The sequence below is a fragment of the Perca fluviatilis genome, chromosome 18 (genome assembly GCF_010015445.1).
Source record: "Perca fluviatilis chromosome 18, GENO_Pfluv_1.0, whole genome shotgun sequence".
Taxonomy (NCBI): domain Eukaryota; kingdom Metazoa; phylum Chordata; class Actinopteri; order Perciformes; family Percidae; genus Perca; species Perca fluviatilis.
In genome coordinates this window covers 4,359,574-4,378,939 of record NC_053129.1, presented here as the reverse complement: position 1 = coordinate 4,378,939, position 19,366 = coordinate 4,359,574, and the positions used below count along the sequence as shown (strand labels likewise).

Below are 19,366 nucleotides of genomic sequence, written 5' to 3'. Positions count from 1 at the left end.
TCTCTCCACCTAGTCCTCGGTCTTCCCTGAGGCCTCCTGCCAGCTGGACGTGCCTGGAACATCTACCTAGGGAGGCGCACAAGGGGAATCCTCAACAGATGCCCTAACCAACTCAACTGGATCCTTCCGACGCAAAGGAGCTCTACTCTGACTTCCTAACGGATGACTGAGCTTCTCACCCTATCTCTAAGGGAGATGTCAGCCACTGTCCTGAAAAAATCTATTTTGGCTGCTTGTACCTGGGATCTCGTTCTTTCGGTTATGACCCAGCCTTCATGACCATAGGTGAGGGCAGGAATGAAAATGGACCAGTAGATCAAGAGCTTTGCCTTCTGGCTCAGCTCTCTCTCAACAGTGCGGTAAAGGGAATGCAATACTGCACCCGCTGCTCCGATTCTCTGGCCAATCTCCGACTCCATTTTCCACTCACACACGAACAAGACCCCTAGGTACTTGAAGTCCTTTACTTGGGGTAAGGACTCACTCCCCACCCGGAGTAGGTGCTCCACCAGTTTCTTTCTGGGAACCATGGCCTCAGATTTCTGGTGATTAACCTCCCAACCCGGTCATACGCCTTCTCCAGATCCAAAAAACACATGTAGACTGGATGGGCATTGTCTTAGGCCCCCTCTACGATCCTTGTGAGATAGAAGAGCTGGTCCGTTTTTCCACAACCAGGACGCAATCCGCATTATTCCTCTTCAATCTGAGGGTTCGACCATCGTCCGTACCCTCTTTTCCAGCATCTTGGAGTAGACTTTTCCAGGGAGGCTGAGATGTGTCTTCCACCAGGGAAGTTGACAATGATCCTCCATCAGCATCCAGCTATGCCTCTACCAAAGAGGGTGTGTTAGTTGGATTCAGGAGTTCCTCAAAGTGCTCCTTCCACAGCCCAATTACCTCCTCAGTTGAGGTCAACAGCGTCCCATCCTTACTGTTAACAGCTTGGATCGTTCGCCTGAGGTGGCGGACGGTTTTACAGAAACACGTTGGAGACGACCAAAAGTCCTTCTCCAAGTCTTCTCTGAACTTCTCCCACACCCGCTGCTTTGCCTCTTTCACGGCCGTTTCTCCGAAATCACGCCTCTCCAGGTGTCTCTATCATTGTCTACGTGTGCGTTCAAGTCTCTCAGCATAACTATGGAGTCCCCTACTGGAGCCCCATGCAGGACTCCATTCAGGGTCTACAAAAAGGCTGAATATTCTGAGCTGCTGCTCTGTGCATATGCACAAACAGTCAGATTGTGAGTCACGACCCCCCCCACCTCCAACAACCCATAAGCAAAGGGAGGCGACCCTCTCCTCTAGAGGCTTGCAAGACTAGTCTTGCCCTAACAGATGAAACAAAGCTAACAAGACACTCAGGAAGATGTCAATCAATCAGTCTAGGGTTGGGGTTTTGCCGATACCGGTGCTAAAACAATACTTTTCAAACAATGCCGGTGCCTAAAGAATGCCTGAACTGATACTTTATAAAAAGATTTAAAAAGAAAAAAAAAAGAAGAGCACAAAACAACAGTTGGTGACATTTAAGAACGGCTTGTTCATTGCACAATGCACCACAAGTCTTACTAGTTGCAAGTGAATGCACCATTAAGTCACATCTGTGTTGTTTCTCCAACAGTGGCAGTGGCCATAGTGCAGCTAGTTTGTGTCTTTAGCTGCAGACTGTTGCACATCACAGTGTTGAAATCCTTTCCAGTGAAATACAGTCACACTTTACACCGTTTAGCTGTCAGCATTTTAACCGTGTTTAAGCTGTTCAGGGCCTTCAATGGCATCGTTTCACAGTGGGTATTAACATGTTGAAGTTATTGGTTACAGGAAATTCTCACATACTGGCCATTATTCATCCAACTGCTGCTGCTGCTGATACCGAAACTAGTACAACTCTTTATTTACAATCATGCTTTCTGTCCTTCAGATGCTTACACAGATGAAGACCTGATGCTGTATTGGAAAAGCGGTGATGAGTCCCTGAGCACTGATGACAGGATTTCTCTGTCTCAGTTCCTCATCCAGAAGTTTCACACTACTTCCAGACTGGCTTTCTACAGCAGCACAGGTAGACTGGCAAAACAAATCTACAGTCTGTAGGTATTTTACAGTATATAAGGGCAGTTCACCCCAAAATGGTGATTTCTCCAAGGGGGCCCAAAGTCCTCATGTTTACTGTGTGGCAATTAGTATAATTTGATTAATGGATTAATATAAACAGAAATGGAAAAGACCTTAATGTGACTCGGCATTTGTACCTAATCTTGAGATCTGTATTGTCGAGAGGCCCCGTGTCAAAATGTACTTTTACTATTAATATTTTAGTTGAAATGATGCTTGCATGGTGCATATTCTTAAACAAATTCATGTTTAATCAACATATAATCAAGTTGGAGAACACACAGGGAATTAGTAGGGGCCCTCATTCTACTGTTAATCAGCCTGAAGTAATTGCATTGGCTGAGGTGAACCTCAATGAGGCTAGCCAAAGGCAAGATATTAAATTAACAGATATATTTTTTAATATCGTCTGCTTTCTTCTGCACTCTGTCAATTGCAGTTAATGCTTTTAATTTAAAGTGTGTATTTGCATTGTGAAAGTATATGTAATTTCTATATAATTATTATTAATTTTCTCACTATTTTAGCAAATAATGCAATATTTTCTGTTCCTATCACATTTCAAACTTTTGTAAAGGACAGTACTTTGTCTTGACCGCCATTTTGGACTTGATCTCCAAACTGCTTGAACATATCCTTGTCTCTGACTCAAGTGGTCATAACTACCACCTAGGTGCAGAGACCTGACATGCCTGTGGTGTGTCTTCACTTTTCTTATGCTGTGTAATGATACGCATATTTTGAATGAGCTCAAGCAGTTCTATGATCCTCATGGGTTTGAAATCCTTGCCATGGCCATTGTTAGACACATGTGGCCCCATTAATGCGGTCATTAAAAGTCAAACAAACTCAAACTGACAAGTATTTTTTTCTAAATAAAAATAGCAAAGGCAAACAGCCTTCCTGGTCAGTTTTTCTTCTGGTCATTTGATTTACCTTTCATAAACGGGTATTAAAAAACAATGAACAAACAAATTGAATGACCAAAAGATACACTGACTTTTCATCCATGATTTTTCCATCTATGGTGTTGAATCCAGAATGCTTCCATATTAGTAGTCCATACTATTACTTCTCAGATGGTTTGGTGTAATCATTATAGGTTTTCTCCATTTTGAGTTAGCAAGAAGAACAAAAATAAACCGTTTTTACTGTAGACATTGTGACATAAAACAATAGGAAATGCCTAGTTGTAAAAAAAATGGTATGAATGATGGCTGAATTTAAATCTAACTGCCTCAGTTTCAAGATCCTGGTATTGTGTGGTTTACTGGGACACTTGGATAGAATGGAGCAATCCATAATGTCATAAGCAAAACCTTTGCCTTGTTTATTATGACAATTATGTCAAAATGTCTGCTGTGAAAAGGGACAATAGCTTTGTTTACTGATAGGACAATGGGGCAGGACAAAATTGTTGTGCACAGATAATTAATGAATTTTGTATTCATACAGATTATTATAGGTTGAATATCTATTTTTTTCTCCATTTTATAACGATAATTCAAATTTTAAATAAGTGTCAACCCTAGCCCCCACCCAAATATATATATATATATATATACATACATACATCAAAACTATGAATGAACACATATGGAATTATGTACTTAACAAAATGGCAATGGGATGGCATGTCGCTGCAGGATGCCTTGGTAGCCATGCTGGTTCAGTATGCCTTCAATTTTGAATAAATCCCCAACAGTATCACCAGCAAAGCACTCCCACACCATCACACCTCCTCCTCCATGCTTCACGGTGGGAACCAGGCATGTAGAATCCATCCGTTCACCTTTTCTGCGTCGCACAAAGACACGGCGGTTGGAACCAAAGATCTCAAATTTGGACTCATCAGACCAAAGCACAGATTTTCATTCCTTGTGTTTCTGGGCCCAAACAAATCTCTTCTGCTTGTTGCCTCTCCTTAGCAGTGGTTTCCTAGCAGCTATTTGACCATGAAGGCCTGATTTGCGCAGTCTCCTTTTAACAGTTGTTCTAGAGATGTGTCTGCTGCTAGAACTCTGTGTGGCATTCATCTGGTCTCTAATCTGAGCTGCTGTTAACTTGCAATTTCTGAGGCTGGTGACTCGGATGAACTTATCCTCAGCAGCAGAGGTGACTCTTGGTCTTCCTTTCCTGGGGCGGTCCTCATGTGAGCCAGTTTTGTTGTAGTGTTTTATGGTTTTTGTGACTGCACTTGGGGACACATTCAAAGTTTTCGCAATTTTCCGGACTGACTGACCTTCATTTGTTAAAGTAATGATGGCCACTCGTTTCTCTTTACTTAGCTGATTGGTTCTTGCCATAATATGAATTCTAACAGTTGTCCAATAGGGCTGTCGGCTGTCATCAACCTGACTTCTGCACAACACAACTGATGGTCCCAACCCCATTAATGAGGAAAAAAATTCCACTAATTAACCCTGACAAGGCACACCTGTGAAGTGAAAACCATTTCAGGTGACTACCTCATGAAGCTCATTGAGAGAACACCAAGGGTTTGCAGCGCTATCAAAAAAGCAAAGGGTGGCTACTTTGAGGAATCTGAAATATAAGACATGTTTTCAGTTATTTCACACTTTTTTGTTAGGTGCATAATTCCATATGTGTTCATTCATAGTTTTGATGCCTTCAGTGAGAATCTACAATGTAAATAGTCATGAAAATAAAGGAAACACATTGAATGAGAAGGTGTGTCCAAACTTTTGGCCTGTACTGTGTGTATATATATATATATATATATATATATATATATATATATATAAAGGGTCTTTTTACCAAAAAGTTACATTTGAAGTCAGTAGCAACTTTGTTAAGTTTGAAACAAGAGCTGAACCCAAATGCAAACAGAATCAATTCAGTTTTATTTATTGTATCAAATCATAACAGTTATCTCAGGACACTTTACAGATAGAGTAGGTCTAGACCCCACTCTATAATTTACAAAGACCCAACAATTTCAGTAATTCCCCCAAGAGCAAGCATTTAGTGCGACAGTGGAGAGGAAAAACTCACTATTAGGAAGAAACCTGGGACAGACCCAGGCTCTTGATAGGCGGTGTCTGACGGTGCCGGTTGGGGGTGTGATGAACAGTTGCAATAATAGTCACAATAAAGATAATGGAACAATGACCAGAGGCCCGTTCCAGAAAGCAGGTTTAGTGAAAACTTTGAGTTGGTTAACCCTGAGATGAGGGAAACTCTGGGTTTTCCGTTCCAGAAAGAGAGGTAACTTAACCTCGGAGTCAGTTACTATGGTAACTGAGCCTGTGAACCTAACCTGGTCGGGAGCAGGTTTTCTTCAAGAAACCTCGAGTTTCTCTCAGTCTCCTCCCACTGAGAGGGAGGAGAAACTCATTTCCTCATTCATTCATTCAGTCTGTATCGGTATTACGTCGGTATTGAGTCCCGACTATAGATGTATTTTCATTTCCACATAACCGATTTGAGAGGTATTTTTTATCACAGTCCATTAGATATGTAGATACCTTATCCGTCCTCATATCACTAACATCAACCATCGTGGACAGGCTTTAACATCCCAGCAGATTCTTTGTATCGCATTCGGTTTTTGCAAACAGCAGTTTTCTTAACAACAGTGTAGCGGATCATACTGTAGGCTAATAGTACGCGCAAGCGCACTGTGCAGAGCAATCAGAAAAGTGTGACTCGCTCTGAAAAGGTTTTTTAAACTTTCTTGTAGTGTTCCCTGGACAGTAGAGCCATTAAAAGAAATAACAACATTATACATTATAGTTCTGTTAATGAACATGGTGCTGCAGCCTCAGAATGGGATTAGTAGCTATAGTTTACTTTTTCGCCCCCGCGGGATTGCACCTAATTGAAATTATAGGTGTAGGCCTAATACAATTCCAGTTTTCACTAGTAATATTATAAGTTAACTGTGATTAAATATGAAATTAATACACTGTGTAGCTACGCATTGACTTCGAAAGCAGCTATTCTTCCCACACAAATTCTCTCTCTTTTTGGCAGCGCGCGCTGTCTTGCTTTTTTACGAAATACATGTTCAAACTCCGCTGTTTTGTGCGCATGAGTATTTCCACCGGCCCGTTTTTGTTTGTGGTTGTTACCATGGGGAATCGTAGAATCATGGCTCCATTCATACTGCCTTTTGTGCACGCGTGACCCTGTGTGAACCTACTCCGAGTTGATTGAACCAACTCATATCAGCTGTTCTGGAACCGAAAACTCAGAGTTTCCCATCTCAGGGTAAATCAACTCAGACATCAGGGTTAGACTCAGAGTTTGTTAAACCTCCTACCTGGAACGGACCCCAGAAATAGTAGTTGTACACAGAGCCAGAGTGTGAGTTAACAGATTTATTTAAAGTACTTAAGTACAATCCAGGCTTCCAGAAAGGGGGAAAAGCAAGTCCAGTTTTCCAGAGAGGCGAACAGGGCCAGGGGGTTCCGAGCAGGAGTGGTTCCGTCAGAGTTATCAAGTGGAAAGCTAGTGGTGAGGGCCAGTGGTGGTTGTCTGGTCCAGTGGACGGCAGGAGTCAGGTTCCAATAGTAATGTGGTCATCTTGACTATGACCTGACGCAGAGTGGAGGAATGACCGGGTACATGAAGCAGAGGTTGATTGTGGTAGATGAGCTGCAGCTGGAACCCTGACTCCCGCACACCAGACTCCACCCCTGCAATTAGAGACAGACAGTGGGGAGGGAGAGAGGAGAGACAGAGAAGCTACCTAGGAGCAGCAGGCCTAACAAACTTGTCTTTAGAGAAAAAATGTGTATAGTTATTCACCACAATCCACAAACCACACTAACAATTTATCATGTTACGAAATAGTGCTACTAACGGTATGAAACAAAAATTAGTTATATTAGTATATATAAAAACTTTAAGCTGTTACTGAGTTAAGCTTTCAGTAAAAGCTCTGCAAATAATTTTGCCTAATGAGGTTTTTACTCAACCAATGAGATTAGCAATGTATGCAGAGGAAAGCTGTTCCTCTGAGAAATGTTTTGCAACTCAGGAACTATAACATTAATGTGAAAAACACATAATTGGGCTATTGTAACCTTGCTGTGTTCTCCTGTCATAAATGTTGTTATCCAATGCAATTATCTCTTTTCTATTCAGATGTGTTTTTGTTCGCGTCCAGATTTCTATCATCCCTGTGCAGATTAGTTTACTTCACCTGGCTCTGTGTTCATCGTGGCATTTTAGCACATCATTTCTGTTTTAACTCTGACACATAAAACTATTTTCAAACATTCACTGTATTTTCCTTCTTCCCTCGACCAGGCTGGTACAACCGTCTGTACATCAACTTCACTCTGCGGCGTCACATCTTCTTTTTCCTGCTGCAGACCTACTTCCCAGCCACTCTGATGGTCATGCTGTCCTGGGTGTCCTTCTGGATCGACCGCAGGGCCGTCCCTGCCAGAGTCTCATTAGGTAGGAAGATATGCAACACAATGACCATCCTGCCTGTTCAAATTTAATTTATGTACAACAGTGTTCGGAGTAACGCGTTACAAAAGTAACGCAGTTACAGTAATGTATTCCTTTTTGCTGTGATGAAGTAATTTAACACATTACTAATTACATTTCGGTAATATTATACCCGTTACAATCGCAGTAACGCGAGTTACAACACATTTTAACGCAACATTTAGTGGTGTTTCGTTTTTTTTTAAGAATTCACCAACACCGCAAAACATTTCTTCACAGGAAAAAAAAAAGCTGTGAGTATTATTTCCTGTTGCTGTATTCGATGGTTGACATGACTGCAGGGAGAGATACATTTGCGACATGGACATTGTTTTCAGGAGTTATTACGCTGCGTTGAAGCGAGCTGTCCCGTCTCTGTCCCCGTGGTCAGAGCCAGAACCAGAGACGCTACGGACAACATCTGTGTCCCAACGGGTGACTGTACGTCAGCGCGGACAGCAGTGTGTCCGAGCTGATAGATAGAAACGTGTGGAATTAATGTTTAGGCTTGCTACACAAATACCAATTGTGGAAAGCAACTGTAAGGTACTTATAATTGAGTATTTTCATTTACCCATGAAGTTGGAATAATGATGTGGTTAGCCTACCTTAGAATAAAGACTGGAAGCAGGGGTAAACAGTTAGCTTTTTATCTAAAATAAAAAATAAAAAATAATCTATTCCATCTACACCTTAAAAGGAAATTAAAACGTTTAATTTGTACACAAACATTTTTTTGTTTTAAGGGAGGGTTAGCAGCCAGACAGAAACATGGATGAGCTGAATGTGTGTACCTAACAGCCAATCACTGATCCCCATTGTTTGTCTGTGGACCTCCTACTCAGTGCCGGAAATGGGCTGGTACTCACCGGTACGGAGTACCATCACTTCTTATTGCTTACCTCCACCTCCTGGTGAGTCTAGGTACGCATCCCCAAAAGCAGAGTATTAATAAGTAAAATGTATTACAAGTTACAGTATTTTTTCAAATGGTTTGTGAAATGCAAAAATAAATTCAAATATATATACAGTGCATACCACATAATGACAACATGAAAAAAGTTTTTTTTAAATGTTTGCAAATTTATTAGAAATAAAGAACGATAATATAATACGTACGTAAGTATCCCCAGCCTTTAATCAATACTTTGTTGTGGCACCTTTGGCAGCAATTACAGCCTCAAGTCTTTTGGAATAGGAAGCCACAAGCTTGGCACACCTATCTTTGGCCAGTTTCGCCCATTCCTCTTTACAGAACGTCTCAAGCTCCATCAGGTTGGATGGGGAGCGTCGGTGCACAGCCGTTTTCAGATCCCTCCAGAGATGTTCAATGGGATTCAAGTCTGGGCTCCGGCTGGGCCACTCTAGGACATTTACAGAGTTGTCCTGAAGCCACTCCTTCAATATCTTGGCTGTGTGCTTAGGGTCGTTGTCCTGTTGAAAGATGAACCGTTGCCCCAGTCTGAGGTCAAGAGCGCTCTGGAGCAGGTTTTCTTCCAGGATGTCTCTGTACATTGCTGCATTTATCTTTCCCTCAATCTTGACTAGTCTCCCAGTTCCTGCCGCTGAAGAACATCTCCACAGCATGATGCTGCCACCACCATGCTTCACTGTAGGGATGGTATTGGCCAGGTGATATATATATATATATAAAAACAGGATAACATGAATGCCCTGGCAGTGGCAATAAGCTTTAATTTTGTATTTGCTTTGATTACATTGTTTAAGTTGAGATTTACACTAAATATTTTATTTAACTGCTACTGTATAAACAAAATGCTGATGTTAAGTGTTTGCAGAACAAATGTTATGGCACTTTCCTTCATATGGCAGAACATTTAAAATAAAATTGCGCTATACGCTACTTTTGAATTCATTATTGGATTTTGCGTATAACAATGCAATTAATCGCGATTAATCAGGGAAATCGTGCGATTAAAACTTTTAATCGTTGCCCAGCCCTAAAATATATATATATATACTTTGTTAAAAAAAGTGTATATATATATATATACTTTATTAAAAAAAGTATAGGGGAATTTACAATGTTTTCACACACATTAAACACAGGCCTGAATTACACACACATGCTCAGTATCTAAACATGCACTAATGGAGAGATGTCAGAGTGAGGGTGCCTTGCTCAAGAGCACCTTGGCAGTGCCCAGGAGCTGAACTGGCACCTCTTCAGCTACCAGTCCACCACCATACTTTGGTCCTTATGGGGACTTGAACCAGCAACCCTCCGATTCCCAATCCAACTCCCTACTGACTGACCTATTAAATTGTGACTATTTGGGGCTTTTTTTCTTTCATTTGGAGAACCTAGTTGCTTGCTTGTTTCTCTCGCGGGATCTGGCAACCCTGCTGCAAACTGCATCTCTGTGATCTAAACACAACTATCTAAACACAACTCCCCGAACAGCTACGAAACGGGGTGGCAGCCGTGACACTTCGCACATTGGGCACAGTGCACCTGACTGCTGGACGAGGGACCAAGAGGACTGTTTCTGCAAGGCAAATGATTGGTTCATTGTGAAAAGATAAGAATCTTGGATGATAAATTTGCAGACATGTTAAATCTTTGGGAGTACACTGTGGACAAGACAGAAACTTTCGACTGAAAGGTGTGAGTGTGTGGTGACGCACTTCAGCCATGATGAGTACAAACAACACCTAGGCCTTAGGAAAAAGATTAAATAACCAAGAATCACTTGCTCATTAAAAGACTACTGACACACTGAAATGGGCTTCACGCGAAGCAATTGAGAAGCAGGTACTGGCTATGCATGCATCAGATTATGTGAGCACGGCCAGAATCATTCGAACAGCAAACAAAGTAGGCAAGTATAGCTGGCGGACATGCCGGTTGATCTGAATTTGCAACACATGAATGGACTAAATATGGGCAGGGTCTTGCACTCCAGTAAGACGTGTGGAGTAATACTCAAGGAAATAATTGCAAAAGACGTCACAAAAACTAACAGGAAACTCTGTATTTTCATTGACGAATCTAACACTATTAGTGGCAAATGTGTGAGGTGTATGTCTACGTTCAGCATTAGTGGATGCTTACCCTGAAACATTTTTTTGGGAGTTCAATGAGTTTTTTACATTTCACCAAGTACTTTTTAGATCAGTGTCTAGTTTCTTTTACTTGTGACGGGGCATCAGTAATGCTAGGGAGAAGAGCGGAATGCTAGCCAGCTCTGCAGTAAATTCCTGGACATTTTTGTGCGGCACTGCTTAAACCATTGGCTGGAGCTAGCAGTAGGTGATGTCATCAAGGAAGTTTCTGGCCTTTATTTTTTTCAGGTCTTTTTTGAGAAACTCTACTTGCTGTACCATGCTTGCCCAAAATATCAGAGGGACTTAGGACAGTCTGCACAAGAAGTTAGACAGCACCTACTAACAATAGGACATTTTTTGTCCATCCGATGGGTGGCATCAAGTAAAAGTCCTTCATGATCACTTTTTTGACACAGCAAATTCCGCACACTGCTCTGCATCATATTAATGAAAATTAAATTTCCGGTCCCTCTGGACCTTTGTCAAGAGTATTTGCAACCATGAACACAACAATGGTCTTATATACATTCTGATCCTCCCATTCTGTGTCCCTAGGTTTGGGACAGTTGACAATCACTTATCAATGGGAGTGTTTCTCAATAAAAACACATGTCACTTGTACAAAAGAAGTGTTGGATGTGCAAATTACTTCTTCCATAAGCAACAAATGACATAAGCAGAGATTCCAGTGACAGGGCAAAATATAAAGGGCTAGATGATGTGCTCACATCTGCAGCATTTGTCAACAATCTGGGACTGATGTATGATGCGCTCACAGAGCTTAGCTACCTCTCTCTGCAACACCAAAAAAGGGAGACGACAGTGCCAGCTGACAGCCTGCTTACTCGAGTTATGCAAGTGTTTGAGTCCATGGTTTCCATTCCTGGCCCACATGTGACTACAGCTCGTGCAGCTGTGGACAAAAACGTGTGAACCACAGACTTGGACAAATACACACTGGACAGTTCTTACAAAAAGCTAATGCATGACATGAAAGTCCTAGATCCTTAAAGTTGGCCTAAAGAGGAGTTAGATGTACAGAAGGGGTGTAAATCTTCACTGGTCTCGCGATTCAATTCAATTATGATTATCCTGTGAACGATTCAAAACGATTCAACATCACGATGCATCACGATGCGTCACCTCTTCAATATTATAACGTATTGCTACATGGGGTTTTCCATCAACAAAATCAAGCGGTCAGATATATATATGAACTCCCCTTTTTATTGTATCTGCTCTTAAAAAAGACACTTCCTGAATGCAGCAGAGTCTGAACACAGTAGACAACAGACAAAACCAAAGACAAAAAAAGGAGCGACCCAAAAATCAACAAGTACCATCAGTAGGCAAAAATCGATTATGGATTATGGTCCTATACACCTGCTGCATTAGAGCTTCTACTAAAAGCTATCAGGAATATTGTTTCCACTAGTGAGTGCAAGAGGACATTCAGCACCATGAATGACAGCCTTACTGCAAAAGAGGTTGGGGCTGTTAAAGGGAAGAATATGTGCTGAAGAAGAGGCCTGTTGACCTTCAGCTTCTTACACTGTTGTTACAAAGATCTTCTGGAACCTTTTTTTAAGAGTGAGTGTAAGAAAATGAATGTAAAAATGTTTGCAAGAATACATCTGCACTAGCTAATGCTTTGTTTAACAATATTGTTGTTAATATAGTTGAATGTAAAAGAATAAAATGTTAAGCTGACATTCACATTATGAATCCAAATTACAAATTATATGAGGGTATTTCTGTCGTGTGCTGATCCAGATTATGAGGACAGCAGATGTACTTTCATTTCAGGAGTGTAATGTGCATTTCTATAACAACAAAGCACTTAATGTCTACATGTTACTATAGTTATATTAAGGTCTTTACTGTTACTAAGTTCAGAAAGTTGTAAAACTTAATATTTAGTCTTGCATCACTATATATCAGCATGTCTGCCATTTGTGCTCTACACGTTGAGACTTTCTGTAGATCATCAGTACTGCTATGTTCCTTTGTGAAATGCAGAAAGAGGTTATTACGTTACTGGTGCTTGAGATGATGAAGTTATGATGATGTTATATCTTTTGCAATTTACCTCTTTACCTAAAGCAAATGAAACACAGCATTTTAAATATTTCTTTTGAGTTAACCACTTCTGTATTTGAATGTCCATTTTGTATTCGTTTGGAAAATATATGGACACATGAAAAGATTCATGTCTGATGAAGACTGATTCAAGAAAGAAACTTGTAACTGATGTGTGTAACCCCCATACCCCCACATCCATCAACACTATATCATGTTACATCATCATTTTAAAAACAAAAGGATTGAATTTTCAGAGAAATTTGTTGTTTTCGTTTTCCACTATGGGCTGCTTGAAAATAATTGTCCATTTTAGTCGGAATTAATCAATTTCCAACCATTTTCATTATCTAATTTAATCTGTAGGACAACAGATATATTTTAGTTTGTTTCATTGTAGCATATATGCAATATTATACTGTATTTGTGTACAATTTGATTTGTATTCAATCAATCAATCAATCAATCTTTTGTTTAATTAACATATTTTTGTGTGTATTAACAGCTACATAAGCCAAAACTGGAAATGGCAGTCATATGTAATGAAATGCATACAAAAATAAATTTTATACATATAGATTTGCATATAAATATACTACCGGTCAAAAGTTTTAGAACACCCACATTTTTCCAGGTTTTTATTGAAATTCATGCAGTTCAATATCTTATTGTACTCTGGAATGAAAGAATAGAACAAATGAACAATTTAAGTTAAAAAAGAAATCATGGAATCAATTTATAAACCAAAATGTATTCTAAATTTTGGACTCATCAAAGTAGCCCCCTTTGGCAGATATAACAGCTGAACACACTCGTGGCATTCTTTCTACAATGGAAATCAAATATTCTTCAGAAAGTTCTTCCCAACTCTGTTGCAGAAGTTCCCATAAATGTGTGGCACTTGTAGGTTGCTTTGCTTTCACTTTTCTGTCCAGTTCATCCCAAACCAGCTCAATGGGGGTTAAGTCTGGGGACTCCATGTTTTTAAGCTTACCATCTTGTTCTTTTTTGCTAAGGTAGTTCTGGCATAGCTTGGACTTATGTTTTGGGTCATTATCTTGCTGTAGGATGAACCCCTGACCAACTAGGCGCATACCAGAGGGTACTGCATGGCGCTGCAAAATGCTGTGGTAGCCGTTTTGGTTCAGGGTGCGTTTCACTCTGTACAAATCACCGACCGTGGATCCAGCAAAACAGCCCCAGACCATCACGTTTCCTCCTCCATGTTTGACAGTTGATGTCACACACTGAGGAACCATCCTTTCGCCTACTCGACGGCGTACAAAAATCCTGCATGATGAACCGAAGATTTCAAATTTTGATTCATCAGTCCATAACACCTTCTTCCAGTCTTCAGTAGTCCATTGGCAGTGTTTCTTGGCCCAGGCAAGCCTTTTTTCTTATTCTGACGTCAATGGCTTTCTTGCTGCAACTCGACCTATCAAACCCGCAGCTCGAAGTCTTCTCTTTACAGTTGAAACAGAGACTTGCTTATTACGACCACTATTAAGCTGTGCGTGAAGCTGTTGTCCTGTGAGCCGCCTATCACGCAAGCTGTTGACTCTCAGAAACTTGTCTTCTGATTCTGTTGTGGCTTTGGGTCAGCCAGACCTCTTCCTGTCAGAGTTTCCCCCAGTTTCTAAGTGCCTTTTGATGGTGAAGAATACTGTACTCACTGACACCTTGACTTTCTTCGCAATTTCTCTGTAGGAAAGACCAACATTCTTAAGTGTTATGATGGGCTGTCTCTCTTCCATTGTTAATTGCCTTTTTCCCGCCATTTTTATGGCAACACACTACTTTCTGCAGTACAATACTGTTCAAATAATGCTCACGAGGGTACAGTCCCGCAGTGTGTTCCAACAATACTTTAATACTTAACAGAGGGGTTTGTAAGTAATCCAGACAAGTTGGAACACTTGTGGGAACTGGTAGCACCAACCTTCAAAGCTTGATCAACCTCCATTGCTGCAGAACAGCTTTACGTTGTTAACCCATTTCTTGTTCCCTGAAAAAGGCCTTTTTGTAAAATTCTGAAACGTACATTATTTTTCAGTTTTGGGTAATCTTACTTTTTTTTTTAACCTCAGGCAGTTCACCACTTACCTTTGTACCATTTGAAGCTATTCATTGGACTTGAACCGCTAAAATTTCAATAAAAAACTAAAAAAATTGGGGTGTTCTAAAACTTTTGACCGGTAGTGTATATCTAAGACACATGCAATAATCATGTCATGCAACTGCTGAATTAGGGTGCTGGCACTTTTTTGGGTTCAATACAGTGGCGCTTCTAGGATCACATCTTTAGGGGTGTCTGGTACCCTTTAAATGTAATTCTTTAAAAAAGGTTATTTTACTGTGCTAACTGTGCATTTTAACATAATTTTGGAACAGCATGGTAGGTTAAACACTGAATTATGTAACTGGAAAGACACCAACAATTCTAAGAAAACTGACTTTAATGCTGAGCCACAGGCCCATTACTACAAAGGTGAGGTGGTATTACAAATCAAATGGTATTTTGCAAATATTAAATAAATGGAAAAATTAAAAGTCACATGATCAAATTAAAAGATAATGAGGTATAAACAATTATTAATTTTAATAATTATTAAAAGAGAAACAAAGAATTTGTTGGGCGGAATAAAAAAAGATTATTTTAACATTGGTACGGAATCTCCGCTGTGGCTCAAAAACTGATCTTGCGGGAGCTCGTCAAACACACTAAAAAAGGCCTAAAATTGCCCCTGCACTACTCCTCCAATTGTTCCAACAATTACAGCTAACAGTATCCCCAGTTTCTAGTTTTTGCCCTACATGTTCCAGAGATATAACATGAATATGAACCTTCTTCATAATAAGATTGTATGTTCTCTGTGCTTCAGGTATAACCACAGTGCTCACCATGTCTACCATCATCACTGGAGTCAACGCCTCCATGCCCAGGGTCTCCTACATCAAAGCTGTGGATATTTACCTCTGGGTCAGTTTTGTCTTTGTCTTCCTGTCTGTGCTCGAATATGCTGCCGTCAACTACCTGACGACAGTGAGGGACGGTAAAGACCGCAAGCTCAGAGAAAAAGCCAGAGAACAGGTACAGAGACTGGTTCAGAAATGGCGTATGTCTCCATACGGGGCTTTCAACTTCTTATTCAATCTTGATTTTGTTCCTCTCTTTTGCCCAGTCCCAGACACTCCCCTGCACCTGTGGCATGTCCCACGCCAGGACCATGATGCTAGACGGAACATACAGCGAGGCGGACGCCAACAGCCTGGCGGGGTACACAAGGGCCTCCATGGCACCTGAGGATGTGTCGGAAAAACAGGAGCGAATGGTAGTGCATCTCTCCCTGGACACCGAGCCCACGGGGACCAAGAAGAAGGGCATCCGCGGCTTCCGGATTATCCAGAACACTCATGCCATTGACACCTATTCTCGCATGATATTCCCTGGCGCCTACATCCTGTTTAACCTGATCTACTGGTGTGTGTACTGCTGATTGTGTGCATTCTAGCCTAAACTGTAGCAGTGTATGAAAAAACTGCGGAATCTTTTAGTTGTCCTTAGAAGAGGGATACAGTTGTTTCCCTTCTGCATGTTCAGGTGGAGCAACAAGTTTGGCAGGATGGTTGAAGAATATCAGAGGCTGCTGGGTGCGAATAGCTCCAACTCTGGCTCACATGTCACCGCTGGACTGAACCACTTATACAGCTTCCCCTCCTTTACATAATTATATCACAAGCTCATATTTACCCACATCATACGCCAACAACTGGTTGGCTGGTTGTACAAATTGTGCTCCCTAGTCTAACTAGTCCAATGGCGGATGTACAAAAATAAAAACAGACTAATTAACTCTCCAGCTCTGCCTACTATTAATATGCCCAACCCAAAACAGACATAACTGCCTATCAGACATCATGATGTCTTGTAGCCAACTTTTTGTTTGTTTGCAATTTATTTCAACAACATTTTTGTCCTAATTTAAGCATTAACATTTTCCTATCTTTCCATTTAAACATGTTTCTCTGCTACACTCATTACTGAAGCTTTAGTTGTTTTTTTAAAATTGTAAAAAAAATATGCTGATGTAATCTGCCATTTTTCAAGCCCACTTATTTTCATAATTGTATCTAGGTAGCATATGTAGGAAGATGGTGCCCCTATTCTTAATCCCGCCTACTAAACTCAGATTAAGCAATTGTTTTTCCAGCCAGGGAAAGTAACACCAGATTTATTTGATTGGCTAATGGAATTGGAGAAGCGAGTGATCTGAAACAAGGCTGCAGAGGATCTACAAAGAGGATCTCCACAGCAAGCTGAAAAACACAAACCATGGACATCTTGTCACCTTATCAAGTTGGTTTTAACTAATGTGTTACCAGTTGTGCATTTACACATCCAGTAGACACAGAGCAATATTAGCGTTCATGTGGTTTTTGGCAACACAACTTATGTTGTGTGGTTGTTGTATGTTGTATGTCTCCATCATCTTCTGAGAAAAATATGTTTAATGAAGTGCCATATGTCAGTGTCATGAATATATTGATGGGCAGAGTTTGTAGATAGTCATGAAAGCTTTGCACAACTGAAGAACTTACTGTCTATGTCTAACTGAAGTTGGACTGTTCCTATCTAAACCATAATCAAATGTTTGTGCTACCAGCCCCTGCCTGTACTTCCCTAAATACCACTCTCTTCTCTGAAGCTCTCTATCTTCATGATCAAACTGTCAAAATAACAAGAGTAGATCATTCGGCTGCTATTGCCTCTGTAAACTTTGGATCTGACTGAGTCGCATAGCTAAATGTGTCCAGAGCAGACGGCTTATGAGGCAGTAACTGAGCTAAATACCAGACCTTCTTCCCTTAACGGCGCTCCTACTACAGTGACAACATTTCAATTAAAGTAACAGTAAATGCTGCTGCCCTGTACAGTATTACACATGGACTACCGTTATTAACTACCGGCATTAACAAGACTAAAGCTACAGGACTAACAGGATGTTACTACTGTATAGGTTTTGAAGCAACACACACAAACCACTGTTGCTGAGTAAAGTCTTTATTTATTTATGTATTCACAGCTTGTTCATTCATTGAGTTTCTTTTATTTGATATTTATTTTTAGTGTAGCAACAGATCCATGTGCCATTATACCTTAAGTTGGCAAAGATGCACATAACAGGGCTTGTATAGAAACAGCTTGATGCATGCTGCAGACGTGCAATACTGTGTCTTTCTAGATGTGTATTTCTTAGAAGGGACTTATCAACATGGAAAGCTTTACCAGTGATGTAACCAACTTGAACCGCCTTAAGTGAACATTTTTTATGCACAAACATGGTTTAATGGCCATATGCTTTTTCATTTGTTTGTTTGAGTACTATGAGGGACTGCATTGTTATATTGGGGAGTTCTTAGCAGAATCCCATCCAATTCAGCATCAAATCATGTGGGTAAATAGTAAACTAGAAGCTATCCCTATGGCTGGCTGTGCTGTGGTGTGTGACTTCACCCACCCACAAGTGCTGCAGGTTTTTCACTGCTTCCAGTCTTTATGAAAAGCTAGGCTAACCACATCTTGGCTTTAGCTCCATACTTATTGCACAGACATGAGAGTGGTATTGATCTTTTCATCTAACTTTCTGCAAGAAAGTGAAAAGGCACATCTCAGAAGATGTCAAAGTACTCTTTTAAGTACTCTTTTTAAGTTCTCGACCTGCTTCATAATCTTTTCAGCATCCAATATTGGGCTTTTGCTTTATGGCAGCAATCATTTGCCAAAACTCAATGTGATTTTTTTTTATTTATTTACTTATTTTAATGGTGCATATCATTTTGGAATGATACTCTCATAATAGCAAGTCAGATTTCTCAGAGCACAAAACCAAAACAAGAAAAACAGATCTGTCAGCTTCCAAACCAACATCACTTCAACCTTCATCTTCAGAATGTAATGCTGTCAGAGCAAATTTCATAAATAAAGACTTTCTTTCAAATGCGTCCTGAGTTACAGCTTTGAAGATCCAACACATCGGACCACCAGTTTACAGAATGTAACAGTCTTGTATAAAGTATAGTAAAAGTACAAGTACAACTTACCAGAAAATGACTTTGGTAGAAGTTAAAGTCTCCTTTTAGGATATTACTTGAGTAAAAGTCTTAAAGTATCTGATGTTAACAATACTTAAGTATCCATAGCAATTTTCTGATATTAAATGTACTTAAGTATTAGAAGTAAAAGTAAAAGTAAAAAAAAAACTTTGTGAATTATGAACTTTATGGCCAAAGGTGTGTAACGTTATCTTCATCACCACTGTCGTCGGGGTGGTCATCGTCTGTTACCATGGCGGCAGAGCCTGCACCAGGTGCTTCCATGACACTATCAGTCATTATGCTTCCTCCTCTTCTTCTTTAGTTTTTGCCTATGTTTTTTTTTTTTTTTTTGCCGCTTGGCCACAAACAGGCATCACGTCACCAACTGGAATGGAGCGTGCATTATCTTGGCAATTTAGGAGCAATGATTCGCCAAACTTCCTTTTTTTCAGTGTAATAAATTTCTTCTGATTTTATTTTGTAGTAACAAGTAACTAAGATGCTTAGGGGAAATGTAGTGGAGTAAAGGTATACA

At 40.3% G+C, this 19,366-nt stretch overlaps 1 protein-coding gene across 1 annotated transcript in view; it reads left to right on the top strand.

The window, feature by feature from the left end:
* The window catches only part of LOC120547149 (gamma-aminobutyric acid receptor subunit rho-2-like), a 40,398-nt gene extending 21,660 nt beyond the window's left edge, over window positions 1-18,738 (top strand). Inside the window, exons 6-9 of the mRNA XM_039782615.1 lie at window positions 1,925-2,065; window positions 7,396-7,548; window positions 15,618-15,826; window positions 15,918-18,738. Of these exons, the coding sequence (XP_039638549.1) occupies window positions 1,925-2,065; window positions 7,396-7,548; window positions 15,618-15,826; window positions 15,918-16,232 (818 nt within the window). The 3' untranslated portion in view covers window positions 16,233-18,738. The remainder of the gene's footprint in view (window positions 1-1,924; window positions 2,066-7,395; window positions 7,549-15,617; window positions 15,827-15,917) is intronic.
* The last annotated feature ends 628 nt before the right edge of the window (window positions 18,739-19,366 follow it).